The sequence below is a fragment of the Podarcis filfolensis genome (assembly GCF_964270895.1).
Source record: "Podarcis filfolensis genome assembly, chromosome: 12".
In the NCBI taxonomy this organism is placed as follows: Eukaryota; Metazoa; Chordata; class Lepidosauria; order Squamata; family Lacertidae; genus Podarcis; species Podarcis filfolensis.
In genome coordinates this window covers 10,783,301-10,808,725 of record NC_139614.1, presented here as the reverse complement: position 1 = coordinate 10,808,725, position 25,425 = coordinate 10,783,301, and the positions used below count along the sequence as shown (strand labels likewise).

The following is a 25,425-nucleotide window of genomic DNA, read 5'->3' as shown; positions in this document are numbered from 1 at the left end:
GACAGAGCAGTTCAACGGTAGAACAGACTCTGTCAGGAGGTTGTGGACTCTCATTCACTTGAGGTTTTTAAGCCGAGATTGCATGGCTATCTACCATGGATGCTTTTGTTGAGATTCTTGAAAGCAGGGGATTGTGTTAGATGACCCTTGGGTTTCATTCCAGCTCTAGTATTCTATGGTACTGCAAATGGCTTTGTTAGTTAGTTAGTTAGTTATTATTTTATAATAGTTTTTATTAATTTTCAATTTTTAACAATATTATAACATCATATCACCTTTTACAAATTTCTAGCTCTACAAAGCTGTTGACTTCCCTCCGTTCCATCACCTGGTTTTTATAAAACACATCTTAAAACCACACATTTATACTGTCTAACTTCTACATTTAGGTAACTTATTAAAAACTTAAAGCACAAGCAGAAAGTTTCTTCTTTTAAACATTGCAAATTTTACCGCAGTCCACCTAGTGTCTTTATATGTTTACAATAATTGTCTGTATATTCAGTAAACTTACTCCATTCTCCCTGGAACGCTTGGTCACTCTGGTTTTGGATTTTCCCTGTCAGCTTTGCCAATTCCGCGTAGTCCATCATCTTCGTCTGCCATTCCTCTACTGTCGGTAATTCTTGCTGTTTCCACTTTTGGGCTAATAAGGTTCTGGCTGCAGTAGTGGCATACATAAACAGTTTCTGGTCAGCTTTTAATATTTCCACTCCGGTCATCCCCAACAGGAATGCCTCCAGTTTTTTAGGGAAAGTATATCTGAACATTTTTAAAAACTCATTATATATATATATTTTCCCAGAATATTTTGACTTTATCACAAGTCCACCACATATGGTAAAAATCTCATTCTTTATCATTATATTTCCAACAATTCTTATTTCTCATTTGATATGTTTTGGCTAATTTAGTTGGTGTTAAATACCATCTGTACATCACAAATGGCTTTGTTATTTAAACATTCAAATTCTTCCTTAGTTTCATATTGTTGCAATGCAGGAAAGTTAGAACAATTTGAAAATTTGTTGCCAGCCACTTCTGTTTTAATATGCATTCAACACTTGCATCCTCTCCATAATTGGGGTGGTGGTGTGGATATCTGGGCTTCAAATTGTGAAAAATATATTGGAACACTGCAATTTTGACCTGAAAGTACTATTCATAGTAAAGGCTGCCTATTGCTTTAACTATCCCAACATAAAATTGTGGACTGTCTGTCTTTCACATCCTGTGTACCCAAAATGAACTTGTAATTAGAGTAATTAATTTACTAGAGGTAGAGCCATTGGAAGCTTAAACTAGGGTGGCAGAGTTTGCCAGCATGTAATTGATTTCTTCTGGGAGGAAAGAAGGGTCAGGATTGATTTCAGTCCATTACATCAATGTTCTGCACACATTGTGAGAGTCACCTGCTTAATTAACTTTTTTAAAAAAGAAGGTACATCATTTAAAGTAATTAATGTTGCTAGCAATATTACAATAATATTGCTCTTTGAAGCTGAGATGCTTCCCAAATCTTCCAGATATAAACCAGTTACTCTTAAACCACTTCTGTATATAGCTTGGATGATCCCACTTTCTAGGATAGATTTTTTAAAATGCAATTTCCTAGTTCATTTTTTGAATTCAAAATGCCAGGTTTCAAGTAAAGGAAATCCATTCTCTATCCTTGCACCCATATTCAGTGGGGTCAGTGAGGCCTCTGGAACACCATGTTTCATGAGTAAATATTACAGATTCTAAGATGGTCTCCATGCAATAGAGCACCATATTGCCCTAAACTGTATTTCTGACACTGGATTGGATCTGGATTGTTGAAAAACAATATAATCATCATCATCTCTGACTGGGTTGCCCCAGTCACTCTGGATGGTTGCCAACATATATGAAAACATAATAAAACATTAAACATTAAAAAGTTTCACAATACAGGGCTGCCTTCCGATGTCTTCTAAAGGTTACATTGTTATTCATCTCATTGATATCTGATGAGAGGGTGTTCCACAGAGTGGGTGTCACTACTGAGAAGGCCCTCTGCCTGGTTGCCTGTAGCTTCACTTCTCGTGGGGTGGGAACTGCCAGAAGGCCCTTGGCGCTGGACCTCAGTGTCCGGGCAGAATGATGGGGGTGGAGATGCTCCTTCAGGTATACAGGGCCGAGGCTGTTTAGGGCTTTAAAGGTCAGCACCAACACTTTGAGTTATGCTGTTGTTTTTAAGCAACTCGAAAGACTAAAGCTGCTTGGATTTGATTCTGCATTTGTCAAGGCAGATGACTTTTATAACTCTCAAATCTATGGCTCTGTACCATTCAATTTCACCCCATTTTATTAGTCCACGAGTCATCCTGCATAACCACTTTCTCTCCATAAACCCTGCCGATTTGCTTGCATCTGCAGATTTTACCAACAATCATCCTTTTCCATGAGTCACTATGAAAATATGAAAGAAATAATGAAAGAGATTCCGAAATAACATCTCTAGGTTTCAAGAAGGAAGGAAGCATTCTTATAATCCCTTCAATAAATTCTTTATTCCTTTTACTGTTACCTATATTTCATCACACCCAGATAATTTCACTAACCTTTGTGGTGTTATGGTCTCACTTTCACTTGTGCTATCTTTTATGTAAAATTGTGTAACTTTACTCAGTTGCTCTGATCATACGATTACATTTCAGACAACATTTCTATAGTTAAGAACGGTCATCAGGTTCCTCTGCAGGTGGCTAAAAAAAGAACCTCCACTGTTTCTCACACAGTGCTGTTCATTTAATTTGTTTTTAAGTCAACTTGTTTTTGTGCACTTGTGTATGCACATCCATTAGGCACACAACTTTCTCCGTACTCTCAGTGGTACAGCTGTTTCCAGATTTTGTTAATCATTTGTTTTCCTTGTCCCTCTTTGTGTCCTAAACTGAACTTCCTTCACAGAGGCATCACCAATCAGAAAACTGAGCTTGTTTTATTTGCAAAGGAAGCTCTTGAGTCCAATTTCATATCCAGAGGTGGTCTGAATATAATTCTAGTCGCTCTTCCTGGACTTTGATCTTTCAGCTGGATGTGAACATGCTGCCTCTTATGGCAGCTGCGTTTTTTAGAATTTAGGAACATGATGTGTTATCACACTCTGCCTTCCTACCTAAGCATGAATTCTTCCAACTTTGAAATATGGTTCATGGTTCTGTACACGGTTCACCATGGTTAATGCATAATCAGGAATTGTAAATAGCTTCAAAACAAGTTGGTGTAACAATAGCACCAAACCATAGTTAAGTTCAAGTAGAACTTGAAAAACAAGAGGATGGATCGGGAGCATGCAATCTGTGACCTACTCCCATTCCTTCATCTTAAAATGTAGAGACCTAGGTTCAAATCCCTGGTGGATGTGCAACTTGCTGAGAGGTCTTGAGCCAGTCATGATCTCTCAACCTAATAAAACTTGGAAGGGTTGCTCTGAGACTAAAGTAGGCAGAAGAGACCATGTATGCATCTCTGACCTCCTTGAGGAAAGAAATTTGCTATGGTTAAGGAATGGGCCATGCTACATTTGTATTTGCACTTAAACTTTAATTGCTGCTCCATGCAAGGATTAATCAAACACTTCCTTTTTAGCTCAGCCCTACAATTTATCTTGTAGGGTCTTTCTGTGTGTTTGTGTGCATGCATACACACACACACACACACACACACACACACACACACAAATATATTTAGTTGTTACTGAAAGACCATGTTCATGACCAGGCAGCTAGTGGTCAAGGAATAATCTAGGTAGCAATTTTGGTTAGCAAGACTAGTTGCCTAAACCTTCCTAAGCAGCCTTTTAGTGCTTCTATGCATGGTAACAGCTTGGAGTTACAGGAGTGAATATCACAGACCTTTCTAATATATGCAAACTGTTCTGGTGATGGTTCTTTTTCCATCTGAGCATGTCATGGAAATGCTGCTGAGTGCTTTGGTGGAGTGATATCAAACCGCCCCCAGAGACTTAGCTTGCAGCTGTGGTTTGTAAGCAATATTAGAACGGCTGTTAAATAGTCATCTATACGAATCCTATGAACACCTTTCTTTGATGGTTCTTTTTTTAAAAAAGGTTTGCATTTGCAACATGGTTGTATATGAGAGATAGAGGCTCAGTTCACATACAATGCTAAGCCAACCATGGCTAGCAGAACAAATGTGTACTTGGAGCAAAAATTGTGCCTGCATCACTTCCTGCTGCTATGCTATCCAGAGCTAAGCCTTGCATCCAAACCTGGGCTCTGCTTTGCCTCGCTCCAGGAAAATGACTGGTGGTAAGCTAAGAACAAACTTTGGCTACAGCTCATGGTTTATCTGGAGCAAGACAAACTATGAGCCCATATCCAGTTGTAACACTAAGTCAAACCGTAGTTTAACTCCAAATAGCACAGCAACAAGGGAGAGGAATGAAGCTGCTATGTTTTTGTTGTTGTGAGTATCTGCATGTCTGCATGTTCACGCCTAGGTAGACATGATTTGGCTTAGTATTACATGTGAAGCGGGTCATAGAAAAAAGGTGATGTGAAGAAGTAACCACAACAACAACAACTGGCTGGGTTTCCCCAGCCACTCTGCGTGGCTTACAGCACATAAACATTAGACATTAAAAACAAGTAATCAGTAAGCTTATGGCTGTTAATTGTATTTCTCAAGACTATTTTATAGATAGATATGGCTAGGTAATGAGATAAAATATGTAGAAATAGAGAGAAGGAGGTGTAGGGATGTTTAAGGCTGAATAATACCAAAGATTACAGGGCAGAGATCAAAAGAGTAAAAGATTCAATCAAGAATGTGTGTGACCCACTCCCAACTGGTGGCAAAATAGTAAGCAGGCACGGATATAGGGAACATAAACATCTAAAGAGGGTCTGTCTGATTTGGACTATATATATGGCAGAAGGGCACTGCTGGCATATGGCAGCATGTGCTGTTTTGGAAGATGTACAAGTTAATGAGCTCCTGATAGCATGGCAAACGTTGTTAATGATAGTTTCCCTTGATTAGAGATGAGGACAGAGTTGACACCAGGATTTGTGGCAGAAGCAAAGTCCTGGGTTGTTGCTGGTGAATAACAGCCAGAGGATAACATAATTGTCCTCCCACAGATGTTTACGTACAGAATTCCTCTTAGCTTCTAACTCATAACTAGTTAGAAATGGGTAGCACTATATCCCTTTAAATCCAATTTAAAAATTAATTTTCTTAAATGACAATAAAATATTGAGCCATATGTAACAGTATATTATGTTGTCTTGGTCATTAGATATGTATATACACTCTTGACTGAATCTCATTTTTGTTTTTGCTGTGCATAGTAATGTGGCACACCTCTCTGTCTTGCGTTGCTGGGCCTCTTGTAAAAATGTTCTATCTTGTTCTGTGTGTGTGTGTGTGTGTGTGTGTGTGTGTACACACACACCTACTTTGTGTGCCACAATATATCTGACAGCCACAAGGCCCTCTATTGTTCATGTATGTATTTTGAGTTGAAGGACTGGCTGAGTTACTATAGTAATTGAGCAAATAAAAGATATACCCCTGCCTATGGGTGGGACAGGAAAGAAATTTAAACAAAGATATGGAATCTAAGAACATGAGAATTTCAAACAGTGGCTTCCTACCATTCAAGAAAGATAACCTTAAAAATGAGGGTTCAGAAGGGATGCAGTAAGATATTATTGTCTAGAACGTTGACATTTTAAATATGTGATTTGTTCTTTAGACCACAATTGTCTTGTTGCCTGGCAGGGATTGTGACTAAAGAGAGAAAAAGTATGAGCAGTGCTATGTTTTAAATGTATGGTTTTGTCAGACAAATTTGTACATAAATGATTCGACTGAGATTTAGTAAGTTATTATATACTTCCAGGGTTTATTTTATAATGGATCTCATTTTATAATGGATCTCACCTCTTTTTCTTTTGCTGCAGTCGTGGCACCCATGGCACTTCTATCAAGTTATGAGTACCGGTACCCAGTTGCAGATGTACAAATTATTCTGTAGAGGGCAGAAGTCTGCACTTCCGCCCTCCTCTCCCTGAACTCACAATTGATGAGTTTTATGCAGTAATTAAAACAAAACACCTATGTAAGTTCTCCAGTGCCACATCTGGTTTCTTTATAGCTTTAGAGGTGAAACTTTTTTTAAAAAAAACAACACCCTGATCTCTTTACTTTTGAAGTTCAGCTATAAGGGATACTTATGAAAGAAAACATACATAATAAAAAGAAATGTTTAAGATAATCATGTTAAGCATCAAGTCCCTAAAGCCAATACTTTCACATCTAGTTTTTATCTCAGTAGTGTCTGTGGGAGGGATGAAGGAGAGAACAACTTTCTAGTTCAGCGAATGAGTCTTTGTAAGCAAATTGTTCGAGGTTCTTTGACTCCAGATTCCCATTTGGATGAACTCCAGATAGAGTGAGCACCAGTACCGGAATATACCTGGAAAGCTCACTGGGCAGGCAGCAAAATTTTTCACCTAGGGGCACATGCCTTGTTGAGGGTTGCATTCAATCAGTTATGCACATGTGCACACATACAGACACACTCAGGCAGCAAATGTCAACGGATCATAATACCTCGCGCTCAGATTATACATGCTGCACCTGTGCAAGACAATACACCGTGTTGCAGCCCATTTCCAAAGCACAAAAAGAGGAGGCAGAATGCCTCTCATTGCTAACGCCATTCACCTTGGGGTGAATGCAGTAAGACTTATTTCTGAATAGACATGAAGAAATGAGAAGCTGCTTGCTCATTGCACCAAGACTGGTTGTGATACAGGCCTTCAAAATTGCCTCTGGCTGTGCAGATATTATGTCCTTGCTTGTTCAGTGGTTGCCTAAGTTGTGACAGAGGAAGGGGAACAACAGTTTACAGTGGATAAATATTAGCAAAACCAGCTGTATTTGCTTAGGCTTGGTTTCACTTGGGGCAGAAGATTAAGGCTAGGTAACCAGTAATGGGAGAGCAACAGTTGTACCACTGTTTCCCATTCTACTGGCTTAACATGAAGAGTCAATGCTGCTGTTGAGTCAGTGATGGCACTTTAAAAACTGTATTGGCATGGGGAAGATCAACGCATGGCCTCCTCCCAATACTTTAGGCTTAGGGGTTTTTGCTTTGGCCTCCCAAGGCAGAAAGGAATGTGACCACTGCAGTACCCATGTTGCTTGGCTGACTCATGTCCCCAGCTTAAAGAAGCCAAGTCACAGGCTTCATCAAAGTGTGCCCTACACAAGGGCTAACCATACTCTGCAGAACAGGAGTGGCTAGAAGGTAGGTTTGAAATCTAGTAGATTTCTGGATGATTTGCAGTAGATCATCAAAGGTTTCTAACTCTTAAATAGCTTTAACAAGAAAGCAAGTTTTCGCAGCTAAATGAAGCTGTTGAAATGAAGAAAGCTAACTAGCTGCGGACTTTTGGTGTGAATGGGCTGTGTGTTTGTGAAGAGAAAACAAGTTATTAGGCTCAGAATATGCTCAGGGGTACCATGCCCTTTAATTCTTACTACATGTTTCAAAAAAAACCTTACTACATGTTTTCTTACTACCTGACTCTTTTTGGTAGGTTTTGGGTTCTAGTAAAAAACAAAAACAAAAACAAACCATGGGAGACCCAACAGGCCTAAAGTGTGCCCATTGCTCCCTTAGAAGGACTAAATGTCCCTTCTTTTGTGTCAGTTACTTATAGAAGCTGTGCTTCGAAGTGGTGGATCAGGACCAATCAGGAAGTCAAATTAATCTGGTCAAAGGATTTCTAGCATGTGCTTGGTGAGGACTAGACTCATTTTCCAATGACTTTGTGTAATGGAGTAAAACTGGAATTCCACAGCATTAAAGATCCATACAACATTTGCTTCCGATTCCATACAGAAAAATACATGGGAGTTAAGGAAGTATTCCACGATGAGGATGAGGGTGCCTTATCTCTAAAACATTTTCTCATAATGAGAACTTGGTATACCGCAGAGGTACGGACTATTGGGAGCCACTGTGGGCTGAAGAATGTCTGGACTGTGGTTATTGAAAGACTGATATGAGTTGGAGTCATTTAGACATGCCCTTTGATGCATTCAGTGTATTTAAGGATATGACCTGGCAGAAAGATGTTTTTGAGCACGTGGGTTGTTGCTCACAATAAAAGTCAGCTTGCTTTAAGGGACATCAGTGTATGCTGTAGGTCTTTGGCTTCTTCTTGCCATGCAAGAAGTACCCAGCAGTAAATGGAGTGCCTGATATATAGCTGAACTGGGGGAGAAAATGTGACTTTTGACTGACTGCCATAGTCACTTTTGAAAATGAGTATGTCTCTAGGGCAGGAATTGATGTAGTGATTGTGCTTGGGAACACCATAATTGGTTTAATCCTGCCAGCCACTGCCATGCTTTAATCTTCATTTTCATTGGTGGCAGTTCCGGCCTTTTTCATGTGTGAGTAAATAAAATCTTGGGACAACAGGTGGTACTGGTTATGGCAGCTGAGCCTGGGCTCCCATTGATGTGGCAAATGATAAGATGCTATTGCATCATATTCATCGATCTTAGGCACCCTTATGGGTTCTTCTGTTTGTTTTTATTTGAAACTGGAAATTGGAGACTTCCTCAACCTCTGACTTTATCCCCAGGCTCTAACCTTCAAATGCATCTATTTAAGAATAAAATAGAGACCGTTTATACCCTGACAGCTGCCATGTACTTTAGAATTGCTGAAAAAGAGCAAACAGCTTAAGAGTTATGTTTTGATTAACTCTATTGTGACTGCCTGAATTAAACCTTGCTCACATTCTCTCTCTATCTGGTGTATGTTTTACAGACCTCCCAAGGAAGCCAACTACTGCAAAGAAGGAAGGTTGCATTTTCTACCTCTGCCAGACCCAGTCTCCAGTGCTGGCCCCCCTGATGGCAGTTGGCACTTCCCTGTAAAACCTGCCAAGCTGGACGCCACAGCTTTGAACGACTGCACTTTGGCTGCCACTGTGCCCTTTCCTGAGACAACCGACCATGCAGTCCTAGCCTGTCATGAAGAGCACTATGTAAGCGAAGCCGTGGAAAATGACCCATCAGACTACAGGGAGTACAGAGATGCTGGCACCATTACTGGTAGGTTGTTGACCAGTTGGCTGTTGACTTGGCTGTTCTGTCCATCTCCTTGGAGGTAATAACCTGCCTCCTCTGCAGAAGCCAACAACATTGCTTCTTGCAGAGCTAAAATTAGGCATACTTGCCTAGATTCCAGAAAAGATTCATCTTCTTGCAGGGCTACTGATACAGCTCTAGATTCTCTTATGGGAGATGCCTCATGCAGACAAGCACAGGAACTCTAGTATTCTCAGTGAAACTTTATTCAGATTTAGTCCAGAGAACAGGAAGCAAAAACCTGCCCTTGTCTGAGGAGCAGATTCTACGACATCACAAATCATGCATGTTAGCTTTTGTGTTACATATTGAAATTACATATTGAATTTATTGTGGGGGATGCTGGAGGCTGGTCCATTAGGGCTATTGGGGCACAGCCCTCCCAAGGATGGTGATGTTGTTGTTGTTGTTGTTGTATTTCATTTCATTCATTCATTCCACACCCATCATCAAATAAATAAATAAATAAATAAATAAATAAATAAATAAATAACCCCCCAAGATCTCAAAGCCACAAAATCTTTCCTGTCCAATATACGTTACTGTCAATCTGTTGTTCTCTGGCCAAGAAGGTCTCTGCAGCGCTCAGCCAGTCCTAATCAAAAGTATAGCTAGGGCAGAGAGGGCCCTCTCATATGTCTCTGAGCAGAAGAAAACAGGTGACTGATCAGGCTGCCTAGAAGTCAGCTCCAGTATGAAGGCTTATGCTCCATCTGTTGTCATGAGGCGAACCAGCAGCTTCAGTGTTGACCTCATAGGGGTGCTGAGAGGGGCAGTCTGAGCATACACAGAACTGTTTCCTGAGGCCACACCTTCACCACACCATGTACACCCCTATCTCTCTCTCTCTCTCTCACACACACACACACAGTTCACTTTTGTGATTGGGTGGGATGAAATAATTGTTTTTGACTTCGCAAGGTAAGTTCTCCCTGAGTTGGAAGGCACATGGATGCTTGAGAGTGATGGGGAGAATGTTTCTCTGCAGGTGTGATGCAGCCTCCATTAACGGTAAAAGTCTGGAATTTTAATAGGTGCTTGTGGTTACTGTTTTTGGCTGCAATTGCTGTCTTTTCATTCTTAAAGGTTGTTCAGGCCGTTGAAAAGTAGCGAGCATATTCCCATAAAAATTCTTGAATTCAGTATTTTTTGCAGGTCCTGACTGGATCTCATCGGGATTCAGTTCAAGCATAGGGATTTAGGGTTATGTGCACCCCAAACAGCCCTGTGATTCAGGCATTTCTGTTTTGCTTTAAAAAGATTGCAGGTAAACAGCATCAAGAAACTGAATTTCTTACAGGAAACATGTGCTCTGGGCATGTTGCAACAAAATCGTGCTTATGACTCCTCTTTCTAAGTATTCCGCGATCAGGAAGAATTTAACTTAATATCTTCCTTCTGTTTGTGTGTCAGAGCAGCTCATCTGATCACAGATTATCTCTTGACAAGGTGCCATATAACAGAAATGCAGGTTTCTTGATTCTTCTCATTTGCTAAAAACAGTGTTATTTTATGCACTTCCTTCTTTCATAACATCCTGCAGGGAATCCTTGAATGGAGGTTCATTCAGGGACTGATACAGATTGTACAAAATGGGGGAGACATAGTAAGCCTACATTGGGCTATCTTTTGGGATGGTCTTCAGCACAAGGTTTTCATGATACTCTTTAGCCAACTTATAAATGTGCTGTTAAATAACTGAAATCTGATCTCCTTAGGGCTAACATTTATATTGGTTTGATAAATAATCTCCTGAGCGTTCTGTTGAACACCACCATTCTTTAAGCAATTTCTTGGTTTCTCAGTTTGCAGTTCTCTTGGGATTTTCATTCTTTCCCCATGTCCAGGTGACTGTCATATCTGTATTGCTTCTTCCTTCTGCAAAATCTGCAAGAACCAACTTCTTTTACTTAAGCAGTGTTATACACAATGATTTTTGCACTATTGAATTTGCACTGCCTCTTACTGAATTTCCCTCTTTTCACTTATTTCCCAGTGTTTCTACTAAAAGTTCTCTCTCTCTCTGGTTTTTGGACTGGCTTCTTGGAACTCTTCTCATTCTAACACTATCAATCTCTCCCACCCACGCCCCCTAAATGGTGACTGCTGTGTCTGTTGCTGGATTGTACCACTTCAGACTGTGGCAGGGGTAGCAATCTACCCCTGTGACTATTGCCACCATCCTCTTCAGTGTGTCTAGATCAAATTCCTCATTTTTTGCATGTCACTTGCTTGTTCTGCAGGTATCTCCCCAAGTCCCATTCCTTTAGGGAAAGCTTATTTGAACCATCACTTTCTCTAAGCTCCAATTGCAACTTGACTCTCTGTCTCATTGGTGATGGGAACAGTCTGTCATGTAATTAGTAGCCAGAAGCCCCTAAAAGCTCTCTTTTCCCAGCAGCTTGGAATGAGCCAGGTATATGGAAAGCACTTAGCTCGTGAGATGCTGCGTTAGAGCTGCATCACAATTTCCAGATGTAGATATATCTCTCTATAAAAATAGCACACATAAATAATTATTGTTGTGGTTAATTTCATTTATTTATTCCTGGGATGTGTATCTATGTGATTTACAATGCAGTAAAAACCATGCATAGAAGAATTTCATATGTAAAAACATCTAAGACATTTGCATGTATGAAGGCAATGTTGAACAACAATTCACATATGAAATAAATGTAGATCCAGTATAGATACCAAGTGGATAAATGTCTCCACTTAGAAGTCTTGTTGAATAGCCATTCCCCCACCCCATGTCAGAGTACCATTACATGGCAGAGCAGTCTGCCGTTTAAGTAGGCTTCCTTCCTTCCTTCCTTCCTTCCTTCCTTCCTTCCTTCCTTCCTTCCCTCCCTCCCTCCCTCCCTCCCTCCCTCCCAGACTCATTTTTGTTCAAGCCCCCCTGCATGGCTCTTGACTGGACGACAAAACCCATGCTGAGAGGCTGCAAGTACATATTCTCCTAAATGTTTCACATTATAGTTTTCATTTAATGTGCTTACTATTTACCGCCAAACAGTTCAGTGTCCAGGTTCAGCTGCACTCCGCATTTGTGAGTAATTGGGAACCCATAATCCCCAGCAAAGAAAGTAGTCTGCTGGCTGGTCCATAATGTTTTTACTCACTGTGAGAGAGGTATGGATTTTCTATCAGACTTCCAGTGGGAAAGCAGAATGAAGCTTAGCTCTATTGATATGCTGAATGATTTTGATATGGCTAAGGAGCACTAATGAATGGAGCGCATTAAATGCTTGTTCTAACCTTGTCCTCTCCTCCCACTAATATTTGTCACTGTGCCTTTTTATATACCTTTTTCTAACCTGTTTGCTACTTCCTTTGTCTTTATTTGGAAGTTGCTCTATTTGCATTCTGCCTTGCATTAGAAGGTGACAAGTTGATGATGTGAAGCTATAGCACCATCTAGTGTTCTTGCCTTCAGTGTGATTTTCTCCTTCTAGGAGAAATTTTGGAGGGATGCCCTGGCCGTCAAGTAGGCTACTTGTTCAAATAGCCCAAATCTGGAAGTGCAAGCCTTTTTTTCCCCCCAAAGCGGCGTTCAGTATAGTATACATTTACTTTGACATCCTTGACACGTGACAGATTCCAGAGGACCACACATATGCACAGAAAGACAGAGACACACAGAGAGAGACTCTTGTGGAACTTCTAAAATATCAAAAGATATAAACCACAATGAATTTGTGGATTTGTTAAGTGCTTTATAAAAAATCATAATAATTTTTACTTTTGATATCCAAGATGGGTTTTTAATCTTTTAATGCAGTTTATATTTAATTGTATTGTGGTTCAGCTTAAATGCTGAATTACAATGGTAAATGAACAAAAGGCGCATTGTTAACAGTTATGTTCTTTGCTTTTATGAATAGCGTCTTGCTTCTTCAGCGTCTCCCTCCATCTGTCTGGACAGTGTAGGTTGTAGAAGTATTAGGGGATAACAAAAGCCTCTATTCTTTCTGGTGGTGCAATCTTATTTTTTTGGTGAATATGTCTTGTTATTGCAGAAGAGGAACTGCGATAAAAAGCGCCATTTATTTTTCTTTCTGGGTTTGCTGTTTAACTTTTTTATTTCCTTTTGACTGGAGTAAAGATCTATATTGGTGGAAAACAAACCCCACTAATGAGTATACCTGCATGTTATTCTGACATGTTTTTGATTTTATAATATATTCTGCATCAGTCTTTTCCAGATTATTTTAAAGTAGCTTTTATCTCAAGTGCACTGAGGTGTGGTATATTTCTTGGAAGGTTTTTTTTAAAAAATAAAAAAGGTCAGTTCCTATTGTAATTGCTCAATATACAGCAGATTCTAGTAACAAAGCCAGTGTTGTAAGAATGGTGGTGTCCATATGTCTCCTCACTTTGTTTTGTCAACAGATGGCCTTTCTCACTTGTCAGGTTACCGATCAGTTAATAGCAAGACCAATCTGCCTCATTCCCCCCCCCCCAGTGTATTGGCAGACTTCTTCCCCCCCTTTCCATGACAGTAGGCAGCTTTTGGCGATACAGAAATCCCTTCGGAAAGGAAGACCCCCATCCTAATTTCATCTCGCCTTATGTCAAAGTAGCTGCCCAGAGTAGGATGGGCATTACCAAAAAAAGAGATAGGAAATGCATCTCCTAACCCCTCCCCCTAAAAAAACCCCCTTCTAGATGGAGGGCACAAGGAGAAGGGGACGACAGAGGACGAGATGTTTGGATAGTGTTCTCAAAGCTACCAGCATGAGTTTGACCAAACTGCGGGAGGCAGTGGAAGACAGGAGTGCTTGGTGTGCTCTGTTCCATGTTAATATAATTTAACTAGAAATACAATACATCTCACCATAGTGTGGAAGATTGTGGTGAGGCGATTTGTGAGCCTCCTTGGTTTGCTGACAAGTGCTTCAAGTCTCGCTCCTTATGATTATTTTATCTTTAAACTGCACTTACCGCATTTTTCGTCCCATAGGACGCTCCGTCCCATAGGACGCACCTAGTTTTTTGGGGGGGAAATAAAGGAATTCCCCCCCTTTATTTCCCCCCACAAAAGCAGGTCGGAGAAACCGAACCAGGTCGAGGAACAGCGGGATGGCGGCGCTGTGCCTCCCTGCTGTCCCCTGAGCTTGTGGGGCTGGCCGATGTCTGCCCAGCGCGAGGGGCGCTCTGATTCAGGGCACCCCGCCCGCTGGGCGGCAGGCTGCTATCCGCAGCGTGGGGAGCCCTGCAGGGAACTCCTGCAGGGCTCCCCACGCTGCGGATGTATGCCCGGCGCGAGAGGCGCTCTGCTTCAGGGTGCCCTGCGCGCTGGGCGGCAGGCTGCTATCCGCAGCGTGGGGAGCCTTGCGGGGAACTCCTGCAGGGCTCCCCACGCTGCGGATGTATGCCCGGCGCGAGGGGCGCTCTGCTTCAGGGCGCCCTGCCCGCCGCGCGGCAGGCTGCTATCCGCAGTGTGGGGAGCCCTGCGGGGAACTCCTGCAGGGCTCCCCACGCTGCGGATGTGTTCCCGAAGCGCGGGGCGCCCTGAAAGCAGAGCGCCCGACGCTCCGGGAAGCAGGCTGCTATCCGCAGCCTAGACATCCCTGCGGGACCTCCCACAGGGCTGCCTAGGTTGCGGATGTGTTCCCGAAGCGCCGGGCGCTCTGCTTTCAGGGCGCCCGACGCTCCGGGAAGCAGGCTGCTATCCGCAGCCTAGACATCCCTGCGGGACCTCCTGCAGGGCTGCCTAGGCTGCGGATGTGTTCCCGAAGCGCCAGGTGCTCTGCTTTCAGGGCGCCCGACGCTCCGGGAAGCAGGCTGCTATCCGCAGCCTAGACATCCCTGCGGGACCTCTCACAGGGCTGCCTAGGCTGCGGATGTCTTCCTGAAGCCTGGAGAGTGAGAGGAGTCGGTGCGCACCGACCCCTCTCGCTCTCCAAGCTTCAGCGAAAGCCTGCATTCGCCCCATAGGACGCACCCAGATTTCCCCTTCATTTTTGGAGGGGAAAAAGTGCGTCCTATAGGGCGAAAAATACGGTAAATCAGGAAGCGCTTCAAATGCAGAATTGCTTTCTGGAAAGAAAAACGCATGGCCACCCTCGACCAAGGTCTGCTTTGGGTAGCCCATCTTAAAGTTTTTCTTTAGCTGGTTAGCTCAGGTGGTTAGAGCATGGTGCTGATGATGCCAAGGTTGCAGGTTTGATCTCTGTATGGGACAGCTGCATATTTCTGCATTGCAAGGGGGGTTGGACTAGATGATCTCCATGGTCCCTTCCAACTCTACAATTCTGTGATTCACTTTTCTACTTCTCTTTAAAAGCCCTTTTAATTGTCTTTTGAAAATGTTTTAATGGAAATGTTAATTCAACTACAAATCTCCTCACTTGTTGAGGTGCTCTTTCCATTACTTTTTGCAAAGGGTCACTGTCCTCTGCAAATTAGTGCACACTGTCTTAAGTGGGTAAGAGGAGCATAACATGAAGTGCATTGTGACAGTTGATGCGTCATTGAAAAAGTGATGTTTGCATGTCACTTTCATGGTGCAAAAATGTTCCTTTTCAACTAGGCCTTTGCATGACTTGATCTTCATCCTATGCCCTTTTAAAAAATGCTGGTTCTTTGTGTATGTGTGTGGGGGGGTTATTGAGTTGTTGTTTTTATTTTGATTTTATGTATAGTATTTGATATTTTATGTGAACCTCCCTGAGACCTTCAGGTATAGGGTGGTATAGAAATTAATTAATTAAATGAATAAATAATAATAATAACAATGGTGCCCTAGGCTTAGAACAGTGTTACAGGCTAGGAGGAGCGTCCTGCATAACGATGGAGATTCCTGCAACCTTGGGGCCCACATCCTCCAGAAGCTGGTGAGGCCATGTTTTGCTGTGAAAAAGCAAAGCCTTTGATCTTTATGTGATACTGCGTTTCTCAGGAACTCAGAGGACCTTGTTAGTGTACACACACACACACACACACACACACACTATATATATATGTTCCAGTATTTATGTATCTAGCTGAGGGGTATCATTAGTCTATGGAACCAGATCCTGTCTCCTTTGAAAATATGATCTAGGAGCTTCTATTAAATAAATTCTCATTCTGGTTTAAGATAGAGGAGACCATATGATTTTGATGTCTGTTGTCTTGCTTTAATGGCTAAAAGTTTCATCTATTCTCAGCAAATACCCTTTTGTGTATACATAACAAAACAAAACAAAAAAGCATTCTGCCCATCCTTGAGTATTATCAGTTGAAGCACCAGCGGGTGGTGCTGTGGGTTAAACCACAGAGCCCAGGACTTGCCGATCAGAAGGTCGGCGGTTCGAATCCCCGCAACTGGGTGAGCTCCCGTTGCTCGGTCCCTGCTCCTGCCAACCTAGCAGTTCGAAAGCACGCCAAAGTGCAAGTAGATAAATAGGTACCGCTCTGGTGGGAAGGTAAACAGCGTTTCCATGCACTGCTCTGGTTTGCCAGAAGCGGCTTAGTCATGCTGGCCACATGACCCGGAAGCTGTACGCTGCAACCCCAGATTCATCCGCGACTGGACCTAATGGTCAGGGGTCCCTTTACCTTTACTTCAAGCAGAGGTGGGGCTTCCATTAATTGTCAGGTGTACAGATCTGTGTCGTTCCCTACTCCTTTCTGCTGTCTTTCTGGTCCAGGATGCAACTTTTATTGCAGAGGACTATTTTTGTGCCTGAATTCTGAGTCATTGAGATTACTGAGCACCAGGTGGCACTAGCTTACCCTCCTAACACAGCAGTACAGTACTAATAACATGAGATGTTCAACGAGGGGGAAAGGTGTTCATTTAAAACATCCTGCATTTACTTTGGCTCCCCTGGTAAGCTGTTTGGTTTGGAAAGGGAGGGTTATCTCTTCTCTCTCCTGCCCCTTAATCCCAAGAAGCAACCTGCTGGTTCTAAACAGTCTTTCAAATTAAACTTCAAAAAGCTTTAAGTCCCTTTAGGATTCTGGTTACTGGATAATGTTAATAGCTTTCCCCACAATGCTGTTTTAAAGGCTGTATTATTTGCAGTAGAAAACATAGCCGTGGCTTTCATTGAGAATTGGCACCCATGTCCTGTATCTGTGCCCCTTGTGCAGAATCTTTTTTTAATTGACTAGTGAAAGCTTCAGTAAGCATTAATGGGATGAAGGGTGGATGTGATAGCAAGTACCAGAACTGATCTTTGCACAGTTCAACAAATCCGGTGGCTCCTCCTTTCCTTATTAAGATAATTGGCTGTTCTCTTTGGGCTGAAAATAAGTCAAGTAAGAAGCTTTTGGTATTGTATTGATCTTTATTACGGCCATTGGCCCATCACACAACAGTTTCCCAAGCTTTTGGTAGATGTAATGAGCTCACAGAAGGACAAGCAGCGAGACTCTTTATCAACTAGGCATAGTTAAGAGACCAGGGTGCAGATACTGTGAAGGAGTCACACACTTTTGAGAATCCAGGAAGATTTGGCCCTTGCTCTGAGGCACCCTTAATGCCATTTATGTCGGCTGCGTTCATACATTTTATCCCACTCAATCCAATTGCTGATGTAAGATATCCTGGAAAAATGTGCTTCCATCTTGGGTGAGAGAGTCAGTATGGTGTAGAGTTCAGTGTTTTACTCAGGACAGGGATGCCCAGCTTCAGATCCCAGGTCACCTGGTGACCTTGAGCCAGTCATGAACTCCCAACCCAACCTACCTCACAGTGTTGTTGTAAGAATGAAATGGATGGCTAGAGAAGTATGTATGCCGCAATGAGCATCTGGGGGGGGGGGGGCAAAGAAAGCTTTAAATAATCCAAGGGGAAGTACAGGTATTGCTGGTTATTTTGGAAACAAACAAACCTAAGATCTATAATCTTCATCATTATCGTTATTATTATTAGTAATATTTTAACTGGATTTTTTGTGATCATGAAACTAAATTGCAGTGAAACCAAAATCACAGCACAAGCATGGTTCCGTTTTTAATTCACGTTGGTGCAGTATTCTTGGCATTCACAAAAGACCCAGGCACAGTGGCGAGAGGTTTTGTGCATTGAGAGCTAAAATAATTATGGCACACATCCTTTCAACTCTTGGCATGTATCTATAGTCAATGCATTTAGGCTTTAAAAAAATGTAGCTCCATAAAAGCACATGTAACTGGCTTCAGTGGGATGGCTTGAAATGTAGGCTTTTGAATTAAAAAAAAAAAAAATGCAACAAAATGAGTAAAGGGTTTTAGCTGAAGATAATGCCTGGCATCTTTCTCATTCCCTGGCTTAGCACATGGGAGCTATTTTCGTAAAACATTTCTCTTTTGAGGCTTCCTTGAGTCACATGGCGATGAGATCACTGATGCCCAGCAACATTGCTTTGTCATAAAGGATGAGGGAGACCTCTTCCCTAGTAATGGTGAGGTAGAAGTGATAAAAGCCTTGAACTGGGGTAGAGATGAAACAGGAACAAATAGCATGTAATTACCGTATTTTTCAAAGGGACGCGGATGGCGCTGTGGGTAAAACCTCAGGGCCTAGGACTTGCTGATTGTAAGGTCGGCGGTTCAAATCCCCGCGGCGGGGTGAGCTCCCGTCGTTCGGTCCCAGCTCCTGCCCACCTAGCAGTTCGAAAGCACCCCTAAGTGCAAGTAGATAAATAGGTACCGCTTTATAGCGGGAAGGTAAACGGCGTTTCCGTGTGCGGTGCTGGTGCTGGCTCACCAGTGCAGCCTCGTCACGCTGGCCACGTGACCCGGAAGTGTCTTCGGACGGCTCCGGCTCCCGGCCTCTTGAGTGAGATGAGCGCACAACCCTAGAGTCGGTCACGACTGGCCCGTACGGGCAGGGGTACCTTTACCTTTACCGTATTTTTCGCTCAATAAGACATACTTTCCCCTCTTAAAATCTAAGGGGAAATGTCTATGCGTCTTATGGAGCGAATGTGTGGTCCCTTGGACTGCGGTGGGGTTAACCCGGGCTTCCCTCACCAGCCCCGCAAACGCGGGGAGCAGCGGAAAGGCTACATGCAGCCTTCCCGCTGCTCCCCAGGGCTGGCGGTGAGGGAAGCTTGGCTTTCCCCACCGCCAGCCCCACAAGCTGTGGGGAGCAGCGGAAAGCTTCAGCGAGGCGCCTGTCATGGAAGCCTGAGGAGGAACAGAAGCGTCTCCTTCTGTTCCTTCTGCAGCTTCACTTGAAGGGGCGCTGCGCAAAGAGGGAGAACTGCACAGTGCCCCTTCAGCGAGGCGCCTGTCCTGGAAGCCGGAGGAGGAACAGAAGGGTCTCCTTTTGTTCCTCCTCCGGCTTCGCAGCAACGCGCTTGTCCAGCGAAGCCAGAGGAGGAACAGAAAGGTCTCCTTCTGTTCCTTCTCCAGCTTCGTTTGAAGGGGCGCTGCACAGTTCTCCCTCTCTGCACAGCGGCTCTCCTGCGAAGGAGTGACGCTGTGCAAAGAGGGAGAACTGTGCAGCACCCCTTCAGCGAGGCGCCTGTCCTGGCTTCTGCCTTAGCCTCTTCCGGGCAGGGGGAGCCTTCATCCCATTGCCCTGAAGAGGCTTGGCACTATTATCCCAGAAGCCAGAACAGCAACACAGTATCCCCGAAGCCAGATCCCTCTTGCTGTTCTGGCTTCTGGGATTCAATTTTTTTCTTGTTTTCCTTCCCCCAAAACTAGGTGCATCTTATTCTCTGGTGCGTCCTATAGAGCGAAAAATACGGTACTAGGCAATTTATATTAACAGCTGCTTGTTGTCTTGCTCCTGGGAAGCAAGGTTGTGTGGTGCTGGTTTTTGTGGCGTGGTTGCTGTGGATGAAATAGACTGCAAACCTTTAGGAGTATTGCAATACATTTCTTCTATCAGAAACAAAAAGCTCACAGCTAATGCTGGTAACAGGTAGCCTATATGTACATACTAATAATAGCACCAGAGTTTAAAGTCTCTGGTCAATATTTTCTTGTCTAAAGCACATGGAATAGCAGAAATATGAGAAATATGAGATGATTTAGAAACACACACACCCCAACCTCGGAGCATGGGAAGTCCGCCCAAAAATTTATAATTTGGCATAATATTTGGATTGTTTGATTACTGGATAATTTGAATAATTTGGAATATTAATGTGGTTTGATTGGATTGTTAAAATGGAAAATTTAATAATTAAAAAAAAAGCACATGGAATAGCTTTACATTTGGGCAAGCGTTCCAGTAGGCAAACTTGCATTGAAGCAAAGCCTGTTGACAGAAATGCTTAATGTTCTAGTTTCTGGTTTCTGTAGTTGTAGCTCATAAGCAGCGAAATGCCCACATTTTGAGACAAAAGCTTCTTATTCGGTTTCTTACGAAATGTTTAGTCAGAGCTTCTAAGCAATGCAACACCCTCCTCTTTCAGATGGAATTTTTTTGGAGATGATGGAATGCGTTGGATGGGATTTTGCTGATGTGGCTTGTATTAAATCACAAGTGTTTCTATTTTTATTTTGAAAGCGGTGTAACCCGGTTTCTGTGCTTGTCTTTCCCCTCTCCTTAGATGTGTGCAATAGTACAAATCTTCCCGAAGTTGAAATCATCAGTCTGCTTGAAGAGCAGCTACCACACTACAAGCTAAGAGCAGACACCATCTATGGTTATGACCACGACGACTGGCTTCATACACCTCTCCTTTCTCCTGATGCTAATATTGATTTAACAACAGAGCAAATAGAAGAGACACTGAAATACTTCCGTAAGTCCAAACGTATTCATTTGTCCTCAAATGCAATTACCTGTAGAATTTATGAGTTGCCTTCTCCCCATGTACCCCAAATTTCCTCAATTTAGCAGCTATTCTTGGATAAATAATGCAATATGTGGGATGGATCACATTGAAAACTGTCACTGGTTCAATAGAAATCATGAGTCTGTATCTGTTCCTTCCATGAAGCACTATATAATATATGCAAAGCTGGTGGAAAACACAGTTGAAAAAAATATACCACTCATAATAGCATTTCTGTTGTAGGCTGTATGTGACATTTTAAACCCAGCTAAAAGCATTTGGAATGTAGCTTGCATATGTCAGTTTCCTTGAAGTGCATGACTTTCCTTTGGCTTGTAATACAGCGGCAAGCTAAGATGCTGAGGCTGCAGTCCTACCCGCAAGCTGCTTAACTCTAGTTGGGTCTGGTGGGAATGAAAAACAGCAGCATAGGTTGCTAACCTACCAGCCATCGCAACACGGTTGGTGACCAAAAAGCAAATGGGAGTCAAACTTCAATTAAAACAAAAATTGGAGTGGCCTTGAAAAATCTCTCTCTTTTTTTAAAAAAATTATTAAGTGCAGATTAGAAAACATACATATTTACAACAAAAGAAAATACAAAAGAAAAAGAAAATACATATAACCAAGGGAAAAAAAATAGAGAATATTTTGTCACTTTTCATATTTACAGTTATTTATACCTCTATAAAATGCTATTCACAATAAAGGAGTTGACATTAAGAAATACCCTTAAAGTATCATCACCCTTAAAATAGCTGACATTAAGAAATACCCTTAAAATATCATCACAGTTTTTTAAACACACACAATGTCTTATCTTTTTGTAAGTAGGTCAGTTAAACTTTCAGAGAAAAGTACCAAGAGATTAAACCTAGATTTGAAGTGTGGGCCTGTACAATCAACTCCTCCTGCTAAATAAATGTTCATTTGCTTGCCTTTTGGGTACACATCTTTTCCCAAGGCTATATTTTTTAATGTTATGGCAATGTTGTTTTTTCAAGCACCTAAAATGTCATCATTTTGTGGTGGGGTTGGGGAGGAAGGTGATGTTTTCCACGCAGTTTTACATCTTTTGATTGGCTGAATAATAATAAACTATGGGTGTGATGGATATAATCCTTGATTGTGTAGTAACTGACAGCCAATGGGCTACCAATAGTCTGCATTATAAATAGATAAATAAATTTTTATTTATACCCTGCCTTTTCCGGTTCAAAAACCAGGCTCAGGGTGGCTAACAACAAATTTAAAACACAGCGGTACCTCGGGTTAAGTACTTAATTCGTTCTGGAGGCCCGTTCTTAACCTGAAACTGTTCTTAACCTGAAACACCACTTTAGCTAATGGGGCCTCCCGCTGCTGCTGTGCAGCCACCGCATGATTTCTGTTCTCATCCTGAAGCAAAGTTCTTAACCCGAGGTACTATTTCTGGGTTAGCAGAGTCTATAACCTGAAGCGTATGTAACCTGAAGCATATGTAACCCGAGTTACCACTGTAATTGTGAAAGCAACATAAAATACAGAATAAAAACATGAATAACAATAAAATTCAAAGTTCAGAATTTGATTTAGGGGAAATCCATCTAATAAGCATTAGATAATCACCAGGGCTAGCTGGCTGAATTAGTCCTACTTTGGCCAGCGAGGAGGCCAGAGGAGAATTAGCTGTGGGGTCTCAGAGCAGGTAATCTTCATAAAAGCGGAGGGGGAGGGAAGAGAAGAGAAATAGAATATCAGGCTGAATTCAAATTAAAGGCCAGGCGGAATAGCTCTGTCTTACAGACCCGACAGAAGGAGGTTAAATCCTGCAGGGCCCTGGTCTCATGGGACAGAGCATTCCACCAGGTTGGAGCCATCACTGAAAAGGCCCTGGCCCTGGTGGAGGATAGTCTGACTTCCTTAGGGCCCGGGACCTCTAAACTATGATTACTCATAGACCTTAAGGTCCTCTGCGGGGCATACCAATAGAGGCGGTCCCGTAAATACGAGGGCCCGAAGCCACAAAGGGCTTTAAAGGTCATTAAGGAGAATAATCCAAATCTGGCATTAACTGCTTCCAGGTCGCTGATCCACAGCCACTGTTTCATCCACAGTTCCTGATAAGGATATGTTATGTACTTCAGGGGTCATAAGCACTTTCTGCTTATGCTGGTTTGATAGCATTGTATTGTATTCAGAAACAAGAACAAAAAAATGCATTAAGATTCACTGGTGTTCTCATAACTGTTGCTAGAGTGATTCTTGTCACACATTGTTTAGTGAATACTGAAAGCCACATGACTACTGTTAATTTCTATTAGCCTCTGTCACATGCCTAGTGCCTCACTATTTCAGTGTTTCTTCCTCCATAATCTCAAGTACAACTTGCATCTGTAGTGGAAGCAGAGAGAGCAGGAATCGTACCTAAACAGGATATAGATTAAAAATGGTCACAGCTTTGATTTGGGTGGGTGGGTGGTAAAACTTGCATAGGACAGTTTGTCTTGGCATAGGACAAGGATCCAGACTTGGGACAGGTTGACTGATGATCAGCGGAGCTTTGCAGCCCGCATGCTGAGAAACATTAATGTGAAGAAGGCAAGATGTTCAAGAGGGATGGGGATAATTTGGAAAAGCGCTTCGGGTTTTTGTGTGTAACAGTCACAGGTACTTTGTACAGTGGTACCCCAGGTTAAGTACTTAATTCCTTCCGGAGGTCTGTTCTTAACCTGAAACTGTTCTTAATCTGAAGCACCATTTTAGCTAATGGGGCCTCCTGCTGCTGCCGCGCCGCCGGAGCACAATTTCTGTTCTCATCCTGAAGCAAAGTTCTTAACCTGAAGCACTATTTCTGGGTTAGCGGAGTGTGTAACCTGAAGCGTATGTAACCTGAAGCGTATGTAACCTGAGGTACCACTGTAGCATGTAGCTGTATCCTTGGATGATCTAATATATAAGTGGCATTTGAAGTATCTGAACAGAATTATACAGCTGTAAAGAGAATTAATGAGTCATTTTTGTCTGATCCCTTGAAGCAATAGAATTTTCTAAGCTGTTCTGTACCAGACAAATGTTGAGAAGCTGTCCATTTGAAAATCTGCACAAAAATAAATTCTACAGCTTTGACCAAGTAGGTTATTTGTTTGTCAAAGCGCTGTTAAGGCTCTTGTGTTACATAATAATGTTATGCTGATTTTGTAGAATCGTTTATCACTATCATCTACATTTTTCAACATTGTAGATCTTTTACTTTAGCTTAGAGTTGACTACTTCCTTTCTAAGTTTCCTTTATTTTGCTACTTTTTAATATTTCATAAACCAATAGAAGAATGTTTCATGTTACAAGAACATTTTGCCACAGATTTTAAGATGGCCGTACATGAAGAAAGGAATTTCAGAGGAGGCTGCAGCATAGAATAATTAAATTACAATTTATCTAGCAGTCAAGCGCTAATTAATTTGGGTCTGAATTGAGACAGCTGCCTCCTTTCCCACTACAAATGTGGAATTCTTTTTCTTTTTCTTAACTACCGCTACTGTTGAAAAGCAGCATTCTCCAACCTGGTGCCCTCCAGACATTTTGGACTACAATTGCCATCAGCTTAATCCACACACCTCTGTAGTCCAATATGTCTGGAGCGCATAAGGTTAGGGAAGAGGCTCACTTTGCTTAGTTCACATGCCTTCTGTCTTTAATTGAATTATTACTTCTATTGAAGTTCCACTGGATTCCCTATGTCTGCTAAAATATTGGCAACAATTCATGCAAAGTGCCACATCCCCGCCGTATGGTTGTAGGAGTTTGGCAGTCTCTCTCTTTGGAAATAGTTGCAACTTCAGTTAAATCTTCTGTTTGCCACTAAATAGTTTTTCGCCCTTGCGCAACTTTGTATGCCCCGTGCTTTGTGATCTTTGTGCCATTGTCAGTTGTGTATAGTACAGGGCATGCAATATGGCAGACTCTAAGCCATGGGTAGGCAACCTAAGGCCTGGGGGCTGGATCTGGCCCAATCGCTTCTAAATCTGGCCCACGGACACAGCATGTTTTTACATGAGTAGAATGTGTCCTTTTATTTAAAATGCATCTCTGGATTATTTGTGGGGCCTGCCTGGTGTTTTTACATGAGTAGAATGTGTGCTTTTATTTAAATGCATCCCTGGGTTATTTGTGGAGCATAGGAATTTGTTCATTTCCCCCCCCCCCCCGCCACCCGCCCCAAATATAGTCCGGCCCACCGCATGGTCCGAGGGACGGTGGACCGGCCCCCTGCTGAAAAAGTTTGCTGACCCCTGCTCCAAGCAATGTAAGATGTATCAACATAGTGAGTCAGAATCAATTGAGTAATCTGTTTCAAGCCTCCCATGTTTCAGAAGAGCTATTTTAAATAAATGCCTGTCTTTTGCAGCAAGGAAAAATGACGTTTCTCCTGTATATGGAGTGCTCTAAAATACTGTTTGGCCTTACATATATAAACTATTACTTTTCAAATAAGTAGGACCTGGTCTTCCCTCTCTCCTTTTTAATTATGGAAATATTGATCTGCTCATTTTGACTAAATCT

The 25,425-nt window shown here is 42.3% G+C and overlaps 1 protein-coding gene across 19 annotated transcripts in view; it reads left to right on the top strand.

Annotated features, from left to right (window-relative positions):
• The window catches only part of TRAK1 (trafficking kinesin protein 1), a 148,197-nt gene that overhangs the window by 44,779 nt on the left and 77,993 nt on the right, over nucleotides 1-25,425 (top strand). For 14 of the 19 annotated variants that reach the window (XM_083577691.1, XM_083577703.1, XM_083577683.1 and 11 more), the window contains 2 exons: nucleotides 8,846-9,132; nucleotides 20,655-20,849. Coding sequence is in view for 1 of the 19 variants with exons in the window: in XM_083577683.1 (XP_083433809.1) it covers nucleotides 8,846-9,132; nucleotides 20,655-20,849 (482 nt within the window). In the remaining 18 variants the exon portion in view is untranslated. Of the gene's footprint in view, nucleotides 1-5,957; nucleotides 6,116-8,199; nucleotides 8,336-8,845; nucleotides 9,133-20,654; nucleotides 20,850-25,425 lie in introns of those variants that run through there. The other 5 variants (XM_083577684.1, XM_083577705.1, XM_083577693.1 and 2 more) reach the window with 3 other exon arrangements.